The following is an 18,174-nucleotide window of genomic DNA, read 5'->3' on the forward strand; positions in this document are numbered from 1 at the left end:
AATGATACCGTGGGTTCAAAAAATACCCAGCTGCATGTATAGGGCGATGGAGTTGATTGTTCCATCTTTCATCAATGATTGCCCAAATGGGCCCATACTTTGCCACTCTATCCTTGTATGCTGTCTTTATTTGCTCCTTTGCTTGATCCATAGCCTCATAAATGAAGCCCATAGCCAACCTTTCCCCATCCACCAACTGCAACACCTTAACTAGTGGCTCAGCAAGCTTCACAATCTCTGTTGCCTTTCTCCAAAAAGTTTCATCATGGACTTTCCTTTTCAATTCTTTGCCTTCTGGTTTGTTAGACCAATTGCTTTGATTCCATTCATCACTGGAAAACATCTTTTGCAAGTTTCTATGTTGGGAAAGCATAGATTGCAATGTCAAAAAATGTGTAGCAAATCTAGTGATGGCAGGCCTAATAATATCCTTGCCTCCAGTGTGTTTCCTCATGAGACTCAAAACCAGTGTATGATTGTAGATAAATTTTGTTATGCTTTTGGCATTATCTACAGTGTTTCTGACCCAATCTAATTTTCCAATATCCTCAAGCATGAGGTCTATGCAATGTGCAGCGCATGGGGTCCAAAAGATGGTCTTGTGTTTTTCCTCTAACAATTTACCAGCAAGAACATAGTTAGAGGCATTGTCTGTGATGATTTGAACAACATTAGCCACCCCCACATCCTCAATAACCTCATCCAATAGCTGAAACAACAAGTGGCCATCTTTTACCTTATCAGATGCATCAACTGATTTTAAAAACATGGTTCCCTGTGGGCAGAAGACAAGAAAGTTTATGATGGTACGGTTTCTTTGATCAGTCCATCCATCTGACATGATGGTACACCCTGTTCTTGCCCATGAGTCCCTGAACTCTTGCAAATACTCATTAACGGATTGAATTTCTTTCTGCAAACGAAACCCCCTTAGCTTTTGCATAGTAGGGCCTTTGAAGCCTTTTCCAGCAGCATGTATGGCATCAAACATAGGCTCATAATATGGTGAACGAGCAGCATTAAAGGGGATATCAGCATCATACCACCATCTAGCTATGTAGTCACAAGCAGTCTCCCTCAATTCTTTCTTCCAATGGTCAACTAAAGTGGGCTGAATTTGACCTTTACTAACTTCAGGACCATGTGCATCTGATGGAGAGGAGGGAGTGAAATAACTTTTGATAGTCACATCACCCTTCATTCTACCCTTTCCCTTATCTTGAACAGAACCAAAAGAGGGAGGAACATAACGGAAAGGGTTGGATGCCTCAGTTTGAGGGATAGAGGAAGAACCCTCAAAATCATAGTGGGGGTTGGTAGCCATCATTCTTTGTATCTCCCTCTTCCTCCCAATTTCAGCCTGTATCTCTTTTTGCCTAGCCTTATCTTCTTTAAATTTCTCAAAGCTGGCCAACAAATTCTTTCTAATCTCATCAATTTCATCAGAGGTACATGCGGTAATTTGGCCTCTAATCCCTGCGAAGTGTTGTTTCAGCCTATTAATCCCCCCAGGACCTTCCTTAATTTTCCTATGGCAAAACTTGCAATGCATCTGATTATCAACCATTTCAACATATGTCCAAGTAGGATCTTTTGCTCTAGGTGCCATTTTTTGACTAGGAAAACAATCTGAAAATGAAAAAAAAAAAAAAAATTGATTCAATGTTCATTTATTTGACAAAAAACACTCTCTAAGCTTTCTTGATATGCACCTAAGATTTACTAAGCAAAAACAGATTTATAGAGGTGGAAAAAAATACCTCCAGGCACAAACTGCCTCCTCAAGCTTGCTCCAAGATCAGCTCCTCAATGCTGCTCCAAATGGCTGCCCAAGAAGCTCCTCACTCCAGCTACAATGCTCCTCCAAGACTCCTCACTGCTGCTCCAAAACAAGCTCAAGAACTGCTCACTAACTCTGAAAGAAGACTCTCACTCAAATGCATAAGACTGCTGTGAGTGAATGAGAGCATTTGGGTGTCTTAAATAGGGTTTGGGAGGGGGAAATGGACCCCAAAAGCATTAAACAAATTACTATTACCCTTTGGAATCCATCAACTGCATTTAACTTTCTCAAAAATTACAAAAAAAAGTGAATTTTTTTCAACTTTTACGCTGCCCAGCCGTAGACACATTGACTCGGCCGAGTCATAACGGACCCGGCCGGGTTGACCGAGTCACATATGACTCGGCCGAGTCATTGGATGACTTGGCCGAGTCATATGTGACTCGGTCAACCGAGCCGGGTAGCTGGTCGGGTCAATGTTCAGGGTAATGACTCGGTTCGACTCGGCCGAGTCGGAGTCGAAACAGGCGGGTTGTAAAACAGTGATATCAACCTCCATCGAAGTGTCTGTATCATGTTCCTTAACGGTTTCCTTTCGACATGCTTTAACTTCTGCAAATGATTTTTCTAAACACTGAAATGCTTTTTGAATTTTACTAAACTGCTCAACGCATTTAGGACGTGAACGTAATGGCACATTGTGCGGTGAACAACGTTCAAAGACCCGCATGATTATATTGTGCGCCATGGCTCTAATACTACTTAAGCATAAAATTGATAGCTTGTAGACTTTAAATGTTAAAATACACGAGGTATTTGAAATAATAATTTATTTTATATATATATATATATATATAAGTGATAAATGTTACAATGAGGACCCGCATATATATACCTAAGCAGGGGTCATTTCGTGACTTGCCATGTATTTTAAACACACTTTTTCATTTAACTTAATGACTATTTAACATAATCAATATTTAATTATTTAATATTTATATTTATTTTATTTATTTATTTGTTATGAATTATATTCATAACAGTAAGCCTATAATTTTGATGACGAATTTCATCTTCGAAGGTTTTTTAACTTCGCTAATTACCTGTGTTTCTAGACACGGTTAATCAGAAGGGGTTTTTCCCCCCATCTTAAATCCCAAATCTAGGGTGCAATTTATTATCGGAATCTTAGGTGAGTCCTAGTGTTTTTAGTCGAGTCTGATGTAAAAGTGATTTGGGAATAATTTAAGTTAGTTAGCTTAATTATTTTATTACAAATCACTTGGTCTACTAAATCATATTGTGTCACAGATGGGTTATGTGTCTTGAAGGTCTAAGCCAAATGTGTATTCCCCCTTTGAGGGTGGTAAATGTAAAATCTTATGTATTAGAGGGTGGAAAATAATCAAATCCCCTCATGTGTAAATTAATTAATTTTTCTAGAAAAATAAAATTAAATCCTAAGCAAAAAAATTAATTAATAGGTCAAAATTAAATTGTCTTAGGAAAAATAATTCTCAGAGTGAAATAATTCGTGGGTCCTAGAGGAATCTATTTTCAAAGGATTCTCCACCTAGGGAATATTATATATTTCAAGAAAATTTGGATCTTTGGACTTTTTTGTGGTTAAGTCAAAGTCGAAATTTTTTAGGAAATTAACTCAAAATAATTAATTTTGAGCTAATAAAAATGGAATTAAAAGATAAATTCGAAAATTCCTCAAAAATAAAAAATCAAGGGCCAAGATTAAAAGATATTGAAATGTTTATCAATGGCTAAGATTATTTTGACAAGGATAAAAAAAACTAGCCATTATTTTTCCACTTGGAGGATAAATCTATAAATTAGAGAGCCATTTCAGTCTCTAGCATCTTGATCTTTGGCTAGAAAATTGTTGTTGAAGCATCTTTGTAACTATTGTCTCACTGGGGTGCAATTCAATGTGTTCTTTGTTAGCTTTTGGTAGCATCAGAAGTTATCTAGCCTTGAAAATTTGTGGAGAGGCTAAGGCACATAGTTCTAAAGAACCCAGAAACCGTTTGGTGAAATTCCACCTGGATTGTATTTTATTAAAATAATTAATATTTTTAATGGGGTTCCTAAGTCTAAACTTAGGAAAAATAAAATATTAATTGGCATTAATCAAAATATGGGTGAGAATAATCTAGAAGGCTGCTCAAGTCAAGTTTTAATCTTAGCCATTGATTAGAGACTTAATCTTGGATGTTGAAGACTCAATAGGAAAAGTATAAAATGAAGGCTTTGGGTTCATTTGGAAACGCACACAGAAAGATTGGGGAAATCGATTTTCTAAGGTGAGAAGTTCTCAGGAGAAGGACTTTTCGGAGAATACTGATAGAGAGGTGGAGAGAGCTGACGTAGAGGCAGCGCAGTAGCCGGGAGAGCTGATGCAGAGGCAGCGCAGTAGCCGGGAGAGCTGACGCAGAAAAGTTGCATGTCACGCAGAATTCAGAATTGCAGGAACTGCTGGGAACTGTCAGAATAGCTAGGAGAGATGACATAGAGGCAATGTAGTAGTTGGGAGAGCTGACGTAGAAAAACTTCCTGTCACGCAGAATCCAGAACTGCCGGAACAGTCGAAATTGCCGGGAACTGCCAAAACTACCAGGAGAGCTGACGCAGAGGGCAGAGAAGGTGACGCAAGGTTGACGCGGAGCCAGCGAAAAAATAGTCGGGGTTAGCCAGTCTTGTGTTGGATCAACCGGAATTCTGCCCGGTGAAGTGAGGTAAAACTCACTCAAATTTTCCGCCAGTGTTTTCTTTGTAAAGGATTCCTAGATGAGCATCCTAGATTTGTATTCAGATATTTCTCCTGCATAATAATAAAACCTCAGAACTGCTGCATTGGTTTTCCCGCATTGGGTTTCTCCAGGGACTATTGTGTCAAAAAATAAGTGTCCTATGTATCTTGTTCTTTTCTCTAGTTTCTGTTTCATGAGATCAAATATTTAATTAGTATAGGCTGCAAAAGAAATTTGCTTCAATATTCAGAAGAATAACTTGGTTAATGTATATTAAAAGTCAAGTAGGTGAAGTAAATTCAGATTTGCTGCTGTAGGGTTTCCTTCACAGTGTAGGGATTTTCACATGGTATCAGAGCATTGACTTTGAAATAGAAAGAGCCGATCCGGTGATTGCGCAGTCCTTGCTGGGAAGCAAACCCGAGGAAATCTTTCTTTGAGTGAGACGATAGAGAGGTACGATTTCCAGTTTGTGACTTTGTAGGGGCAGAGGGAGTGACGTAGAGCCTCAGCATAGTGCTTGAAGGGCGTAGTTTCTGCCGGGGCAGAAATCCGTCGGAAAAGAGCAAAGACACATAGAAGGGGAATTTTCTCCTCAAAGGACTTCCAGCCAAGGAGTCTGAATCTTCACTTGTTGAACAACAACGGAGAGGGGCAGATCTACAAGCTCTAGTAGGGAGTGCGTAGGCCGATCTAGTGCTGTGCAGAGGAGAGAGGAGGTCATTCGACATTTGGCAGAGATGGCAGCCGCATCTCCAGGAGGGAGGTGGGAGATTTAGAGTTGTAGTTCGAAAGAGCTACAGACGGGCAGGATCCTTGAGGAGTCCACCTCTTGGATCAATTCCTTGCTACGGGATCCCAAGATTCATCAGTAGCGAGATGGACTTAGTGTCAGATGATGCAGTGGATTGTTCGGAGGACAGATGCAGTAGCTTGGGACCAGAAACTGATTAACACAGAGCAAGGTTGGCAGCAGTTCAGTTGGCACAGTGCAGAAGTTAGCAGCAATGCAGAAGATTTAGAGGGTCAGAATAAACAGTAGTCAGATTCCGACATTCATTGTATTATGTTGAACACAGTTAAGTTCAACTAATTTTGGATGTTTTTCAGTTGCTTCTCTCAGTAACTGAGTTGCAGTACAGATGTAGTGTTAGCAGTGGCAGTGCTAGCAGCATAGCAGATGCAGTGTTTGAGAGGGAGATGTAGTATAGATGCAGTAGTGGCAGTGTCATGGGCAGCATTACAGTAGCAGTAGCAGCACAATGTTGGTGGCAGCAACAGTGCAGAAAGGAGGTGCTTCAGAAACAGAGCAGCATGCAGATGGACATTGTTGCTAGAGCACTTTCCTCGCTAAGAGGGAGTGTTAGTTTTTGGTAGCATCGAAAGTGATCTAGCCTTGAAAATTGGTGGAGAGGCTAAGGCACATGAGTTCTAAAGAACCCAAAAACCATTTGGTGAAATTCCACCCAGATTGTATTTTATTAAAATAATTAATATTTTTAATGGGGTTCCTAAGTCTAAACTTAGGAAAATTAAAATATTAATGGGTATTGATCAAAATATGGATGAGAATGATCTAGAAGGCAGATCAAGTCAAGTTTTAATCTTAGCCATTGATTAGCGACTTAATCTCGGTCGTTGAAGACTCAATAGGAAAAGTATAAAATGGAGGCTCGGGGTTCATTTGGAAACACACACAAAGAGGTTGAGGAAATCGATTTTCTGAGGTGAGAAGTTCTCAGGAGGAAAATCGATTGGGGAGATCTTGCCGCTGAGGGCCAGTGAGAATTCGGGAGAAAGAATTTTCGAAGAATATTGACATAGAGGCGGAGATAGTTGACGTAGAGGCAGCGTAGTAGCCGGGAGAGTTGACGCGGAAAATTTGTCTGTCACGTAGAATCCAGAACTGCAAGAACTGTCGGAATTGCTGGGAACTGCCAGAGCAGCCTGGAGAACTGACACAGAGGCAGCGCAGTAGTCGGGAGAGCTGACGCAGAAAAGTCACCTGTCACGCAGAATCCAAAACTGTTGGAACAACCAAAACTGCTGGGAACTGCCAGAATAGTAGGGAGAGCTGACGCAGAGGGTAGGGAAGGTGATGCAGGGCTGACGCAGAGCCAACGCAGAAATAGCCGGGGTTAGGCAGTCTTGTGTCGGATCAGCCGAAATTCTACCGGGTGAAGTGGTAAAACTCACTCGAATTTTCACTAGTATTTTCTTTGTAAAGGATTGCTAGATGAGCATCCTAGATTTGTATTAAGATATTTCTCCTGCATAATAATAAACCCTCGGAATTGCTGCACTGGTTTTCCCGCATTGGGTTTTTCCGGGGACTATTAAGTCCAAAAGTAAGTGTCCTATGTATCTTGTTCTTTTCTCTAGTTTCTGTTTCATGAGATCAAATATTTAATTAGTGTAGGCTGCTAAAGTAATTTGCTTCAGTATTCAGAAGAATAACTTGGTTAATGTATATTAAAAATCAAGTAGATGAAGTAAATTCAGGTTTGCTGCATTAGGGGTTCCTTCAGAGTATAGAAATTTTCACATTCTTGGTTATTGATTTGTGGTATGTGCTGACTATGGACATCTCTACGCTGTGCTGAATATTGGTAAGATCTGTTTTTCATTAGATGGAGATAAAATCATACTATTGATAGATAAAATCATACTATTGATAGTTTTGGGCTAATCTTAAGTGGTTTGATTACCCACGTGATCTAACAAATTATTTTTGAGATAAATACATAATGCTTGTAGGTACTTCAGTCCTTGGCCTCCAAGTTCACAAACTTGCGCAAGAATCATTGTTGCTTGGATTTGTAACGAATAAAATATATATAAATAATATAAATATAAATAATAAAGATAAATTTTAATAATGATAAGTTAACTAGTAATTAGGTTGAAGAGGCATGTCTAAATGAGACATGACTCTTCATGAAGAGACACTTGCCTGATATATAAGCAAGCCTCTCGTTCTCATTTGTAATTCATTCATTCTTATTCTTATTCACATATTTAATATATAATAATTGTATCCTCATGCATATCTTGATATTCCAAGTCTTTTGGAGTAATTAATTTGTATAAGGAACTTTGTTCGATTCATTTGGTATTAGAGGAGTTCGGTCCTTTAGGTTGTTTAACCGGTGCACAAAGCTCGTTCTCCGATCCAAGTCCTTGGCTATCAACTCTTCGTCAAATTTATCCCTGTTGCAGTTCAAGCGTTTTGCTAAATATTTGAGGTTTCTCCGTAACGCTACCAAGCCTTTGGCTATATATATATATAACAAAAATAATAATAAAGATTATTTAAAAAAAAAAGTAAAAAAAAAGAGATTAAAAAAATATAGAAAAAAAATCAAATTCAAAAAAAAAGAAGAAAAAAATAAAATAAAATAAGTGCATAATAAAGATAAGAGGGAATCTTTCCAAGTATATTTAAAACTTTTTATGTGGAGAAGCTAGTGGTTTTAAAAACAACCCATGGTAATTGCCCATGGTATTTTAAAAAGTAAAAAAAAAAACAAAAAACAAAAAACAAAAGGAATACGTTTTACTTTTTACGTGGAGAACATTTTAATGGAGGTTTTAAAACAACTCATGGTAATAGCCCATGGTATTTTAACATCGTGACCATATCATATGAAAAGACGCGACCTTTATATTTATTAAGTGGGGTGACATTAAAAATTTATCAAGGGAGTAATTAGGTATATAAAAAAGGAACCAATTTATTATTAAAAAAAAGAAGTGAAACTATTATTATTATAAGATAATAAATTTATTTTGAAAAGGGGTCTTAATATATAGAAATACATACATATATAGAGGGAAACAATATAAAGGAGTATTTTTTGTAATAAAAAGGGTATTCAAGTTTTAACAATCCACATTAAAGGAGAATATTTGAAAAATATATATAGAAGAAATAAGTGATATTTTATAATAAAAATAGCTCCAGTTGACATATTGTTTACATAAAAAACATCAAGGCAAAAATGGAGACTAGTAATGAAAGGTTTCTTGAAACCTTTAGTAAAAGTGTTGATACATTATTTAAAATCAAAGGATCACTCGCAGGAAGAGATATCATAATCTCTGTTAGTCTTGCTGAAGAAAATAATTATGTTAGTCATAAATGTGCTAACCAATTGGTGATTCTTGAATCAAGTATAATTGAAACAAATGGTTCTGGCATATGTGATAAACAATACGACATATGCAATCTACACCTAAATATTGGAGATTATACTTTTACCTCACAATTCACCGTGAAAACCTTATGGTTTAAAGATAGTGACATTGTTTTGGGTTTACCTTGGATGGAAACTCCAAGTTCCTTTATTTTAAATACAAAGAAGAAGTTTTTAACATTTTCTTACAAGAAGAAGAAAATAACGCTCCAAGATTTTACACTAAAACCAAATTCAGTAACACCAGAAGATATCTTAGATATTTCAAAAGTAATTTCTCAAGAAGGTAAAAAAGTATTACAAAATATGCAAAAAGAAATTGAAAAAATCATTGTTGACAAAAATGAAGAAGTTTCCCGACTTAAAAACCATAGTGAAAAATTGCTGACGCAAATTAAGAAACTTAAGAAGGATAAGAAGTCATTAGAAAACCAGGTACAACAACTTATCAAGAAGGGAGCATCAAATGTAGGAATTCAAATTGATGACAAAATAACAAATATTGATCCAGTGAATGTCACAACTCAGGACGAAGACAAGCAAGTTGAAGAAAAGACGCACTTGGATGTTGCAGTTCAGATGATAAACACCCTGTTGACCACTATGTGTCAACTTCCCATAGCAGTACACCCCCTTTTCTTCGCGAAAGGGATAGCGCTTGATTGACGTGTCCGTGCCATTCGACAATCATCATCCATTTAATCAATTTATGTTGTAAACCCAGTCTGCATGTGTGAATTGTAAATAATCTTAGCGGAGTTGAGTCATGTATGTAAATTGCCTAGGTGGACCTAATTTTCTAGTGATAATCTACGTTCCGGAAGGTTTTTTGTCTCACCGATCCATGATCGGCAGAGTTTTCCTTCAGCCTAACCCCAAAGCCAGAATGGATTTTGTCATTAGAATCTTAGAGGAATCCTAGTGTGTTAATCTGCTAGATTATAGTTGTATTGCAGAACTGGGTGATTTATGAGGGTTTATGTCAAATGGGTTTTCCCCCTTGGGATGTAAAGTTGTAAAAGTCATGATGTAAAGTGTCTTGAGGGTTAGGAAATGTTTTAATCCCCTCATAAGTCCTAGGTCCTAGGTGATTTTTCCAAAGGCTAAGTTCGAGGATCCATTTAAAAATAAATTAAAAAATTAAAAATTAAAAAATTGAAAAATTAAAAAATATTAATAATAATAATAAATAAATAAAAAATAAAATAATAAAATAAAGTAAAAACCTAAAAATAATAAAATAATAATATTTTTGAGTAAATAAATGTAGAATTTCAATTTTTTAATGCATTAAAAATTCGCCGGATGAGATTAAGAGATATCTTGATCCTCATCGACGGTCGAGATCATTTTGACATGGATCACTTGAACTAGCTGTTGGGAATTTTTCCTTTAAATATGATGCTAGGGGTCATTTGAGATCAGAGATTGGATCTGAGAGTCTGGTGCTAAAGAAAGCTCTCTTGTAGTCATTTTTTGTGTAATAAAAAAAGACTTTGGCGTTAAAAATCCTGCTGGTGTTACTCTTCTAGAAATGCTGTAAGATTGTTTTATTTTTCTGCATAATTTTATTTTCAGCCATTGAGGATAGCTTAATGAAGATTGATCTAGGCACAGGTATCTTGTCTGGTCTTTGGGGTTTGAATGATGGTTTAGATTCTGAAATATAGTGGCAGGTATCTCCATTTGATCTGGGTTTCACTATCATTTTTTCCCTCTATGTTAATGGTTGATTGTACGCTGTGCAAGAAATCTTAGTTTTGAGTTTACTGGGCGTTAGGGGAAGTTCTCGGCTGAACCAGCCAACTCCCGGGTTGTGTTTCTGAAAGAGCCCAGCCAGTTCTTGATCCCGAGCTTATCATTCGAAATTTTTTTCATGAATGCATGCAGGGTTTTCTGAAGTGCCTCATATTAAAATTAAATTCTGATAATATTACTGTGATTGTTGACAAATCTGGCTGCTTAAGAGACTTCAGTTTGTAAATACTGTAATTATTTAGCTGGTTCTTAGGGTTTCATTTATTTTTTGCATTTTCAGGTTCTGGTTGTTTGCTTTCGTTGTCTTCAGGTTGCAGGTACAAGTTTTGAAAAGTTTGCAGGGATAATCTTCAACAGGTTTTCAATTTTTTTGAAGAAGGTCAGCTATCTGCTTGCTGGGGTTTCAATTTCTGCAGGAAAATTTCCGAATTTTTTTTTAGAGAGCTTCCTGGATTTGCTGCCAGGTTTCAGCACTGTCATCTTTCAGCTCAGCTTTCTATCTATCAGCTCTTGCAGAAAAATCTGAAACAGAGAATTTAAATTTCTTTGATTTTGGTGGAAAGTTTTAGGGGTTTCCTAGGGCAGTTTGTTTGCTGCTGCCTGGGGTTTGATTTTTTTTTAAATTCTGGGCGAACCGTGGAAAAAAACCTTGATGCTTTGCTCCAGATCTATTACCATCTGCATCAATCCATTTGTTGGCTGGCTCCAAGCTTATTACACTGCCTAGCTGCTCGTTTTCCCCTCAACCATCTTTTCATCAAAGCTGCCAGCAGATACACACAGCTCTACGTTGTCTTCTTCCTCATCCATCATCTCTCCCTCCATCGATTTGCTGCTCTCCCATTCCTCGCCATCTAACCTGCAAGCAGATCCTCATTCTCAGGCAGCCCCTTCACCCTTCACGCTGCCACTTCCAGCCCCACGCTGCCCACGCCTTCACCTGCAAATCGTTGTTCAGCCTCCTCCATACGTTGTTGCTCCTTGCTGCTACCGTCCAACCTGTAATCAAACCTTACGCAGCCTCCATAACCATCCACGTGCTGCTCGATGCTCCCTTCTTCGAACCTGCAAAAAACCAAACGCAGACAAGATTTCGATTTTTTTTTTTTTTTTTTTTATGCGTGGGTGAAGCTTAGGGTTAATATGATTAGAACGTATTTTAATTTAGCGTATTCTGTTTTGGCTTGTTTTAGATTTCAATTTTATTTAAGTTAGATTTTAATTTTATTAAATTTTAGCATTTAGATTTTAACAAATAAACAAATAAAAGTTTTTAGTTTCGATATTTTATTATTTTGTTAGGTTAGGATAATTTATAATAAATTTAAAAATAAAAAATTTATAAAAAGTTTAAAAGTTCCCTTTTACTTTTTAGACTTTAGTTTTAGATTTAAATTTTATTTTATTTTCTTTAAGTTTTGATTTTAAACAAATCAATAAAAAATAAAAAAAGTTAAAAAAGTTAAAAAGTGCATTTTTATTAGACTTTTGTTTAAAGTTAGATTTAAATCAAAAAATTTCATAAAAAGCTCCATTTTGTTTTTAATAGATTTTAGTTTTAAATTTAGATTTAAGTTTAGTTTTAGATTTTAGTTTTACTTTTATTTTTTAAATTTTGAATCTTTATAAAAAATATCAAAATCGATTTTTTGTTTTAAATTAGATTTTATTTGGATGGTAAGTTTTGTTTCATTTTAAATTTAAAATTTTAAAATCATAAAAAAATATAAAAATAAAAAATCATAAAAAATATAAAATATAAAAAGACATAAAAAGTTTCTTTTTTTTTTAGTTTAGAGTTTGGATTTTAGATTTAGTTAGTTGTTTGATTTAAATAAATAAAAATAAATAAAAATGTTTCTTTTAGTTTAGTTTTATTTAGATTTTTGGTTCAAAGTTTCATTTAGTCTTTAATTTTCTTTGAAAAATATAAAAATATTTTTTTTGAAATTTTTTTGCCAGTTTGAGTCTTGGCTCAGGAATTTGTTATGTTTTATCTTTTCTACTAAGGCTAAAATTTTGACGTGGGAATTAATGTTTATCATTTTTAACATGCTTAAATGTTCATTCGAAGATTAACTATATGAATGTAATCTCTGGCTAGCATCTTACGTGATTGTTTAAAGCACTTTATCTTTCGAAATTTTAATTGCTAGAGTATCTTTAAACCATTAAGCATTTAATGATTATCTCGCATGTGGTAAAAGTTAATCTTTGTTGTTTGAGGGTAAAACGATTGTTAACGAGTTCATATCTTTGCAGCATTTGATAAATAATCGGTTAGTCATTTATTTTATAAGGCACTGGTCGATTAACTTAGTAAAATCAATTTAGTGCTTGTTCCTTCGTGTCTCCCAACCCAACTGGTTCACAGTTGGTCATCCATTTTCCTATAGGGTCTACCCCCTTAGCCACGGGAGACAGGCTTAAACGGAGATATCAGGGATCAGGGTGACAGCCCCCAGTTTGAGCGTTGTCGTGACAATCTGTGAGACAACACACCCCAAATGAAGGTGTGGTAATGAACTCAACAACATCATCCCCTGAAGTAAATCAAAAAATTTCCACACACCTGATAAGGGAAAGTAAAGTCCCATATCGGCATCCGAATCATGAGAATAGATGAATCAACCATGCTACATATCTGAACCATTCAAACCAGAAACAACAAACTGATGTTCCAGAGAAGAGTAATGTAAACTCAATCCAGTCTTATGCTTACAAGTCGTTACAAAATTCCAGTGATCAGAGTACTATACAGAAGATTAATCTGGGATGGTTTGATCCCTTCTCAGTGCGACAATTTTGTTTGTCACTAAGAAGATCATATCAACTTGTATCAACGAGGATGACTATTCCAAAAGAGAAAGATGTTCGAAGCCGAAAAAGAGATCAAGCCTTTTTTCATCGACAAGCTTTGAGGACAAAGCTCTTTGAGGAAGGAGGCAATGTAACGAATAAAATATATATAAATAATAAAGATAAATTGTAATAATGATTAGTTAACTAGTAATTAGGTTGAAGAGGCATGTCTAAATGAGACATGACTCTTCATGAAGAGACACTTGCTTGTTATATAAGCAAGCCTATCGTTCTCATTTGTAATTCATTCATTCTTATTCTTATTCACATATTTAATATATAATAATTGTATTGTCATGGATATCTTGATATTCCAAGTCTTTTGGAGTAATTAATTTGTAGAAGGAACTTTGTTCGCTTCATGATTCCAAATATGTGTATGGTGGATTAAATATTCGCTAAGGCTATAGTATACATTGGGGGTTCTAAAGTATTTTTAGCCATTCATCAAAGGGAAAAACTCTATAAAAATATTTTTCTCAAAAATTCAAAAATTTTAAAACCCTTGTATATTCGTAGATCTTGTGAATAATTTTGTAAACAAAATTTGTATATTATTTCTTCTAACTTGGGTTTTGGGGTTTTAAATTATTTTGTATATATTTGGGGGTTGGGTGTTTTATTTTCATTTTTGTGGGTTGGAGCAAGGGATCAAGTGGAAGAAGAACTAGATCTAGGCCATTGAGGGTAAGATATATCTCTTGGAAAATTTGCAGGGCTGCCCACAAAGGAATTTCCAGAAAATTGAAGAGTTGAAGCACAAAAAAAAAATTGAGCAAGGGTTTCACAGTTTTCATGGCTTCCAACCCCAATTTTCCCTTCCAAATCCTCGCGTCTCTCCTTGGCCCTCTGCGTCAGGGTTTCGAGCCTGTCTAAGGCTATTCGTGAGCCCTAGGGGTTACGACCTCACCTCCTATGCCTATCGCAAGCTTCTCCTCCCTCGACCTTCCTTTCCTTGTCCCTCCTTCCTCTCAGCCCTCCTCAGCTAACCCTCCTTGACCCTCCTTCCTTCCTCGACCCCTCCTCTTCTCCTTTTCCCCTCTCTTCCCTTAGTCACAGTCCTCTAATGGCTTGCGACAACCCTTCTAGGCTTCTAAGCCTTAGGCTGTGGGCATTAGGGATCTCTCTAGGCCCTCAGCCTCCTTCTCACCCTAGGCCTTGGCCCTTGTCAGCCCACGAAAACCCTTTTTAGGGCTTCTCCCTTCTAGTGCTGACCCTCCTTGACACATTTTAGCCCAACGCTAGCCCTATTGGGTTTGGTGTTAGCCCTCCTTGACCCTAACCTACCCTAGATACTTCTCTAATTTTTCTGGAGTAAAGAACTTGGTGGTTTTGTAGGTTTTGGGGCCCAAAAATTCTATTTTTCAGGTGGCAACATGACCCCAAAGTTTCAGCAAGTTTTGACCAAGGGATCTACAAGGCCTTAGTTCTAGGGTTTGACCTCTAAACCCTAGTTTTCTTTCTTTTTTACTACAACAGTCAAATCAATAATAGTTAAATCCTAAAATCACAGGTTAAATGGTCAAAATTGCTAAATATTGATTTTTCTAAATTTTGTACACTTGGGCACCTTAGATTTAGCCTAAATCTAATTTTATGTTTGCTGGAATTTACAGCATAACTGAAGATTTCAGATCTGAAATTTCTGAAGCATACACCTAATAAGGGTAAAAAACCTTGAAGTTTTCAATTTCCGGTAAATTCCTATTCTAGGGAAATTCTGGCATTGTTCTTGGCCTCATTAGTTTGGTGATCTATGGTTTATTGCATTAATTAATAGATCAGATCTGAAGTATCTCTGAAAAATACATTTTAAAGGTGCTAATTCATCTAATTTTTAGTTGGTTAAGTTTGCTTGGAAATTGGGTTGCTTCTTATAACATTGGGCAAACATATAGACTGGAAATTTGTTATTTACTCACTGTTGTCATAATAGCTACTTGCTGCTTATAAAAAGATCATAGGAACATAAAGTACATAAGTGCCTTCATAGATCTATATTTTGTTGTTACTTGTTCCTAACATTTATATGGTGAAAATAACTAACATTGTGATGTTCTTGTGAGTTTATGTGTTATAAGAACTTATACTTCACATCTAATAAGCTCACTCACCTAAAAGCACTTGAATCATAAATTGTTTTGATGATAAGTCTCTTGAGCATAAGTGTATCTTGTTGATATGATTAAGTTCCTCTTAGTAATTGCCATTGAAGTGGTGAGATCATTCTTAATCTTGTTTTGGGCATCAAAGTTTCCATTGAGATATTTGGCTCATCTAACATTGTTGAATATTGACATCTTATAGCTTTGTGGTTAATTGATAAGTCATCTAGCATCTTGAGAAATATCTTGTGAAGTTTGCACTTATATCTTTCGGCATTTGTCTTGTTAAGATTGTTATCTCAATATTGTTAAGTACTCTTGCTTTATGAAAACTCACACTAAGTACTTAAATATCTTAAATAATCCTAACTTAAGATAATTTCACTCATCATCATTGCATAAGCATCTTAGATCTAGCTTGCATTAAAACTTACCTCCTAGCATAAGCTAGGTTGATAGAGATCTACGGCAACCTTTCTCACCTAGCTTGAGGGGCTTGGCAACTCTTCGGTGGTTAACACGGTGACCTTGCAGTCGTCAGAGCCACAGCCTTTGTAGTGCCGGAGGCATCAAGTGATAGAAGCACAACATAAGGTATCGTTAATCAGACCCTAGTTTGCTTCTTGTTGGCCTCCTTCCCACAACCTACCTTGGAGCCTAGCTTCAAAATAGTTAACGGAAGGCCATCCTTAGATTAGGCATATAATTAAAATCAACCAAGGTCACTGCACCTCACATAGTTCCTAGGACTTGCATATCATATGGGTTAGTTAATCATTCAAGCAACGGGTGTCCATTCGGTCACTTCATTTTTCTTTTAATTTATCATAAGCAAGAATTGTGACTCCATCAAGGCACTAGTCTCATACTTAAAAACTAACCTAATCATTAATCTTGCTAAATTTAACCAAGTAACTAGGCTACTCATCTGTGTATCCCAGACAAGTTGGTTCCTAGCTTGTTTGCTTTCACCTCATTCCATAGGGACTACCCCCCATAGCCTGTTGTTGGGAGACAGCTAGAATGGAGTGGGCAGGGATCGGAGTGACAATCCCCGTCCTCAGCCGTTGTCGTGGTGCCTGTACAATCTGAGCAACAATAAGGACAATGCTCCTTTGTATTCCTAACTCCACAACCCACACAAGAGACACTCATCTTATTGAAATCCACCACCAAAACATTTTAAGACTCCAAAAGTATTCTGTTTTACTGATCTGTTTTGATAAGCACCTAAAGAACAGGCTCGTATTCTTAATAGTGATTCTCCCCTTGGCTGGAAAAGCACCATCCTAAAGAGAGGGGAATAGCCACCAAAGTGACGGTGGGTGGTGTTTCCTTTTTACCCTAGTTTTCATATTTTATGTTGGACTTGAAGAATATTTTGTAGTGCAGAAATAGAAGGTAACAAAGACAATGTGAAAGGTCATTTGAAACAGTATTAATGCAGCACCTCAGCACTGCACTGCATTCTTTTAGATTCTAGTGTATAATATTTCTTTTAAGAATGTCGTGGATGAAGGGGTTTGAAAGGAACTTTTCTTCCGATCCAACATGACCGCTACCAAATGGTATATAACAAATTCCAGAAAAAGCAGCAGATTGAAGGAGGTGTGCAGCTTACTGATAGAGTTTATTGAGCATGAGTTTCTGGGATCACACTCAGCTCTCAAGGTTTTCCATAACTTTGTGGTGATCTGCTTGGCATTGCTGGTAATTTTTGTTGATTTGGAGATCTTTCTGATAAAATAACTTCATTTTAAGAAAAAAAAATTGGTCAGTATAAGGCATTGATGGGAGGGAACTAATTCAAGTAACTTTGTTTTACAATTTTAGAGCAATATAGTGATGAGTCAAGAACTAGCCAATAGGCTTTCTAAGATGAGCAGTGCATGGGATCACTTATCTCATTGGCAAGTGCTCTAAGATGTATGCATGCTAACCTAGCAATCATTCTTGTTTCTTCTTGTAAAGAAGAAGAGAAAAGCAGCACACATGGGCTTCTAGATGTGTAATGTCAAAAAATTTCTTATTTTGAAAATCCTATAGTAAAGGTAGAAGTTTTAACCTTGGGATGAAACATTTCCATTACATGTGCCAGAAGTTTTCTTGTTCTGATTTTTTCTTTGAAGCAGCTATTATACTCATTTTAGTTATTGAGACATATTCTGGAGGTTAGCTTTTGTTTTGATTAGACATGCAATTTCTTTTGTTATTACGTGCTTACCAGCATCTTTTGTTTTAATTTTAAATTCATCTCTTGTAGTTGATTTTTATATGCCAAGGAGACTGATGAATGCATTCTTATTAGGTTGTTCCGTAAATATATTTTTGGGTCAGCAGATGAGGTGGAGTTGAAGTTTGTAAACAGGTACACACATTTATTGTTTTCCCTTCTTAGCGGTCACTACGTGTTTCCAGGAAATAATAATTTACCGTGGGATAGTGCTAATTGTCATGGATTTCTGTATTCTAGTTTTTCAAGGCAATCTTTCAAGATTGTTGGGTATAAAAGAGTTTCGAGATCTTAGGGTTGAAAACCTTATATGTGTCTGAAGAAATATTTGTAAATGCTAACAGGAGAGATCTTGAAGAGCTGACCCTATTAAGCATTATTTTGAACCAAGAGATCAGAAGGCTGTCCACAGAGGTATATCCTTCTTCTCAGACTAACGTAGACTCTATTGTATATTGTTAGTCATTATAATGAT

At 36.4% G+C, this 18,174-nt stretch overlaps 1 protein-coding gene across 1 annotated transcript in view; it reads left to right on the forward strand.

Annotated features, from left to right (window-relative positions):
• Nucleotides 1-18,174, forward strand: part of LOC149246504 (uncharacterized) — a 434,707-nt gene that overhangs the window by 231,584 nt on the left and 184,949 nt on the right. Inside the window, exons 5-6 of the mRNA XM_089455707.1 lie at nt 17,775-17,834; nt 18,044-18,113. Coding sequence (XP_089311833.1) covers nt 17,775-17,834; nt 18,044-18,113 — 130 coding nt within the window. The remainder of the gene's footprint in view (nt 1-17,774; nt 17,835-18,043; nt 18,114-18,174) is intronic.

Source organism: Pinus tabuliformis, chromosome 7 (genome assembly GCF_031772625.1).
Source record: "Pinus tabuliformis cultivar Carrire ecotype Pingquan chromosome 7, CPIR1, whole genome shotgun sequence".
NCBI lineage: Eukaryota > Viridiplantae > Streptophyta > Pinopsida > Pinales > Pinaceae > Pinus > Pinus tabuliformis.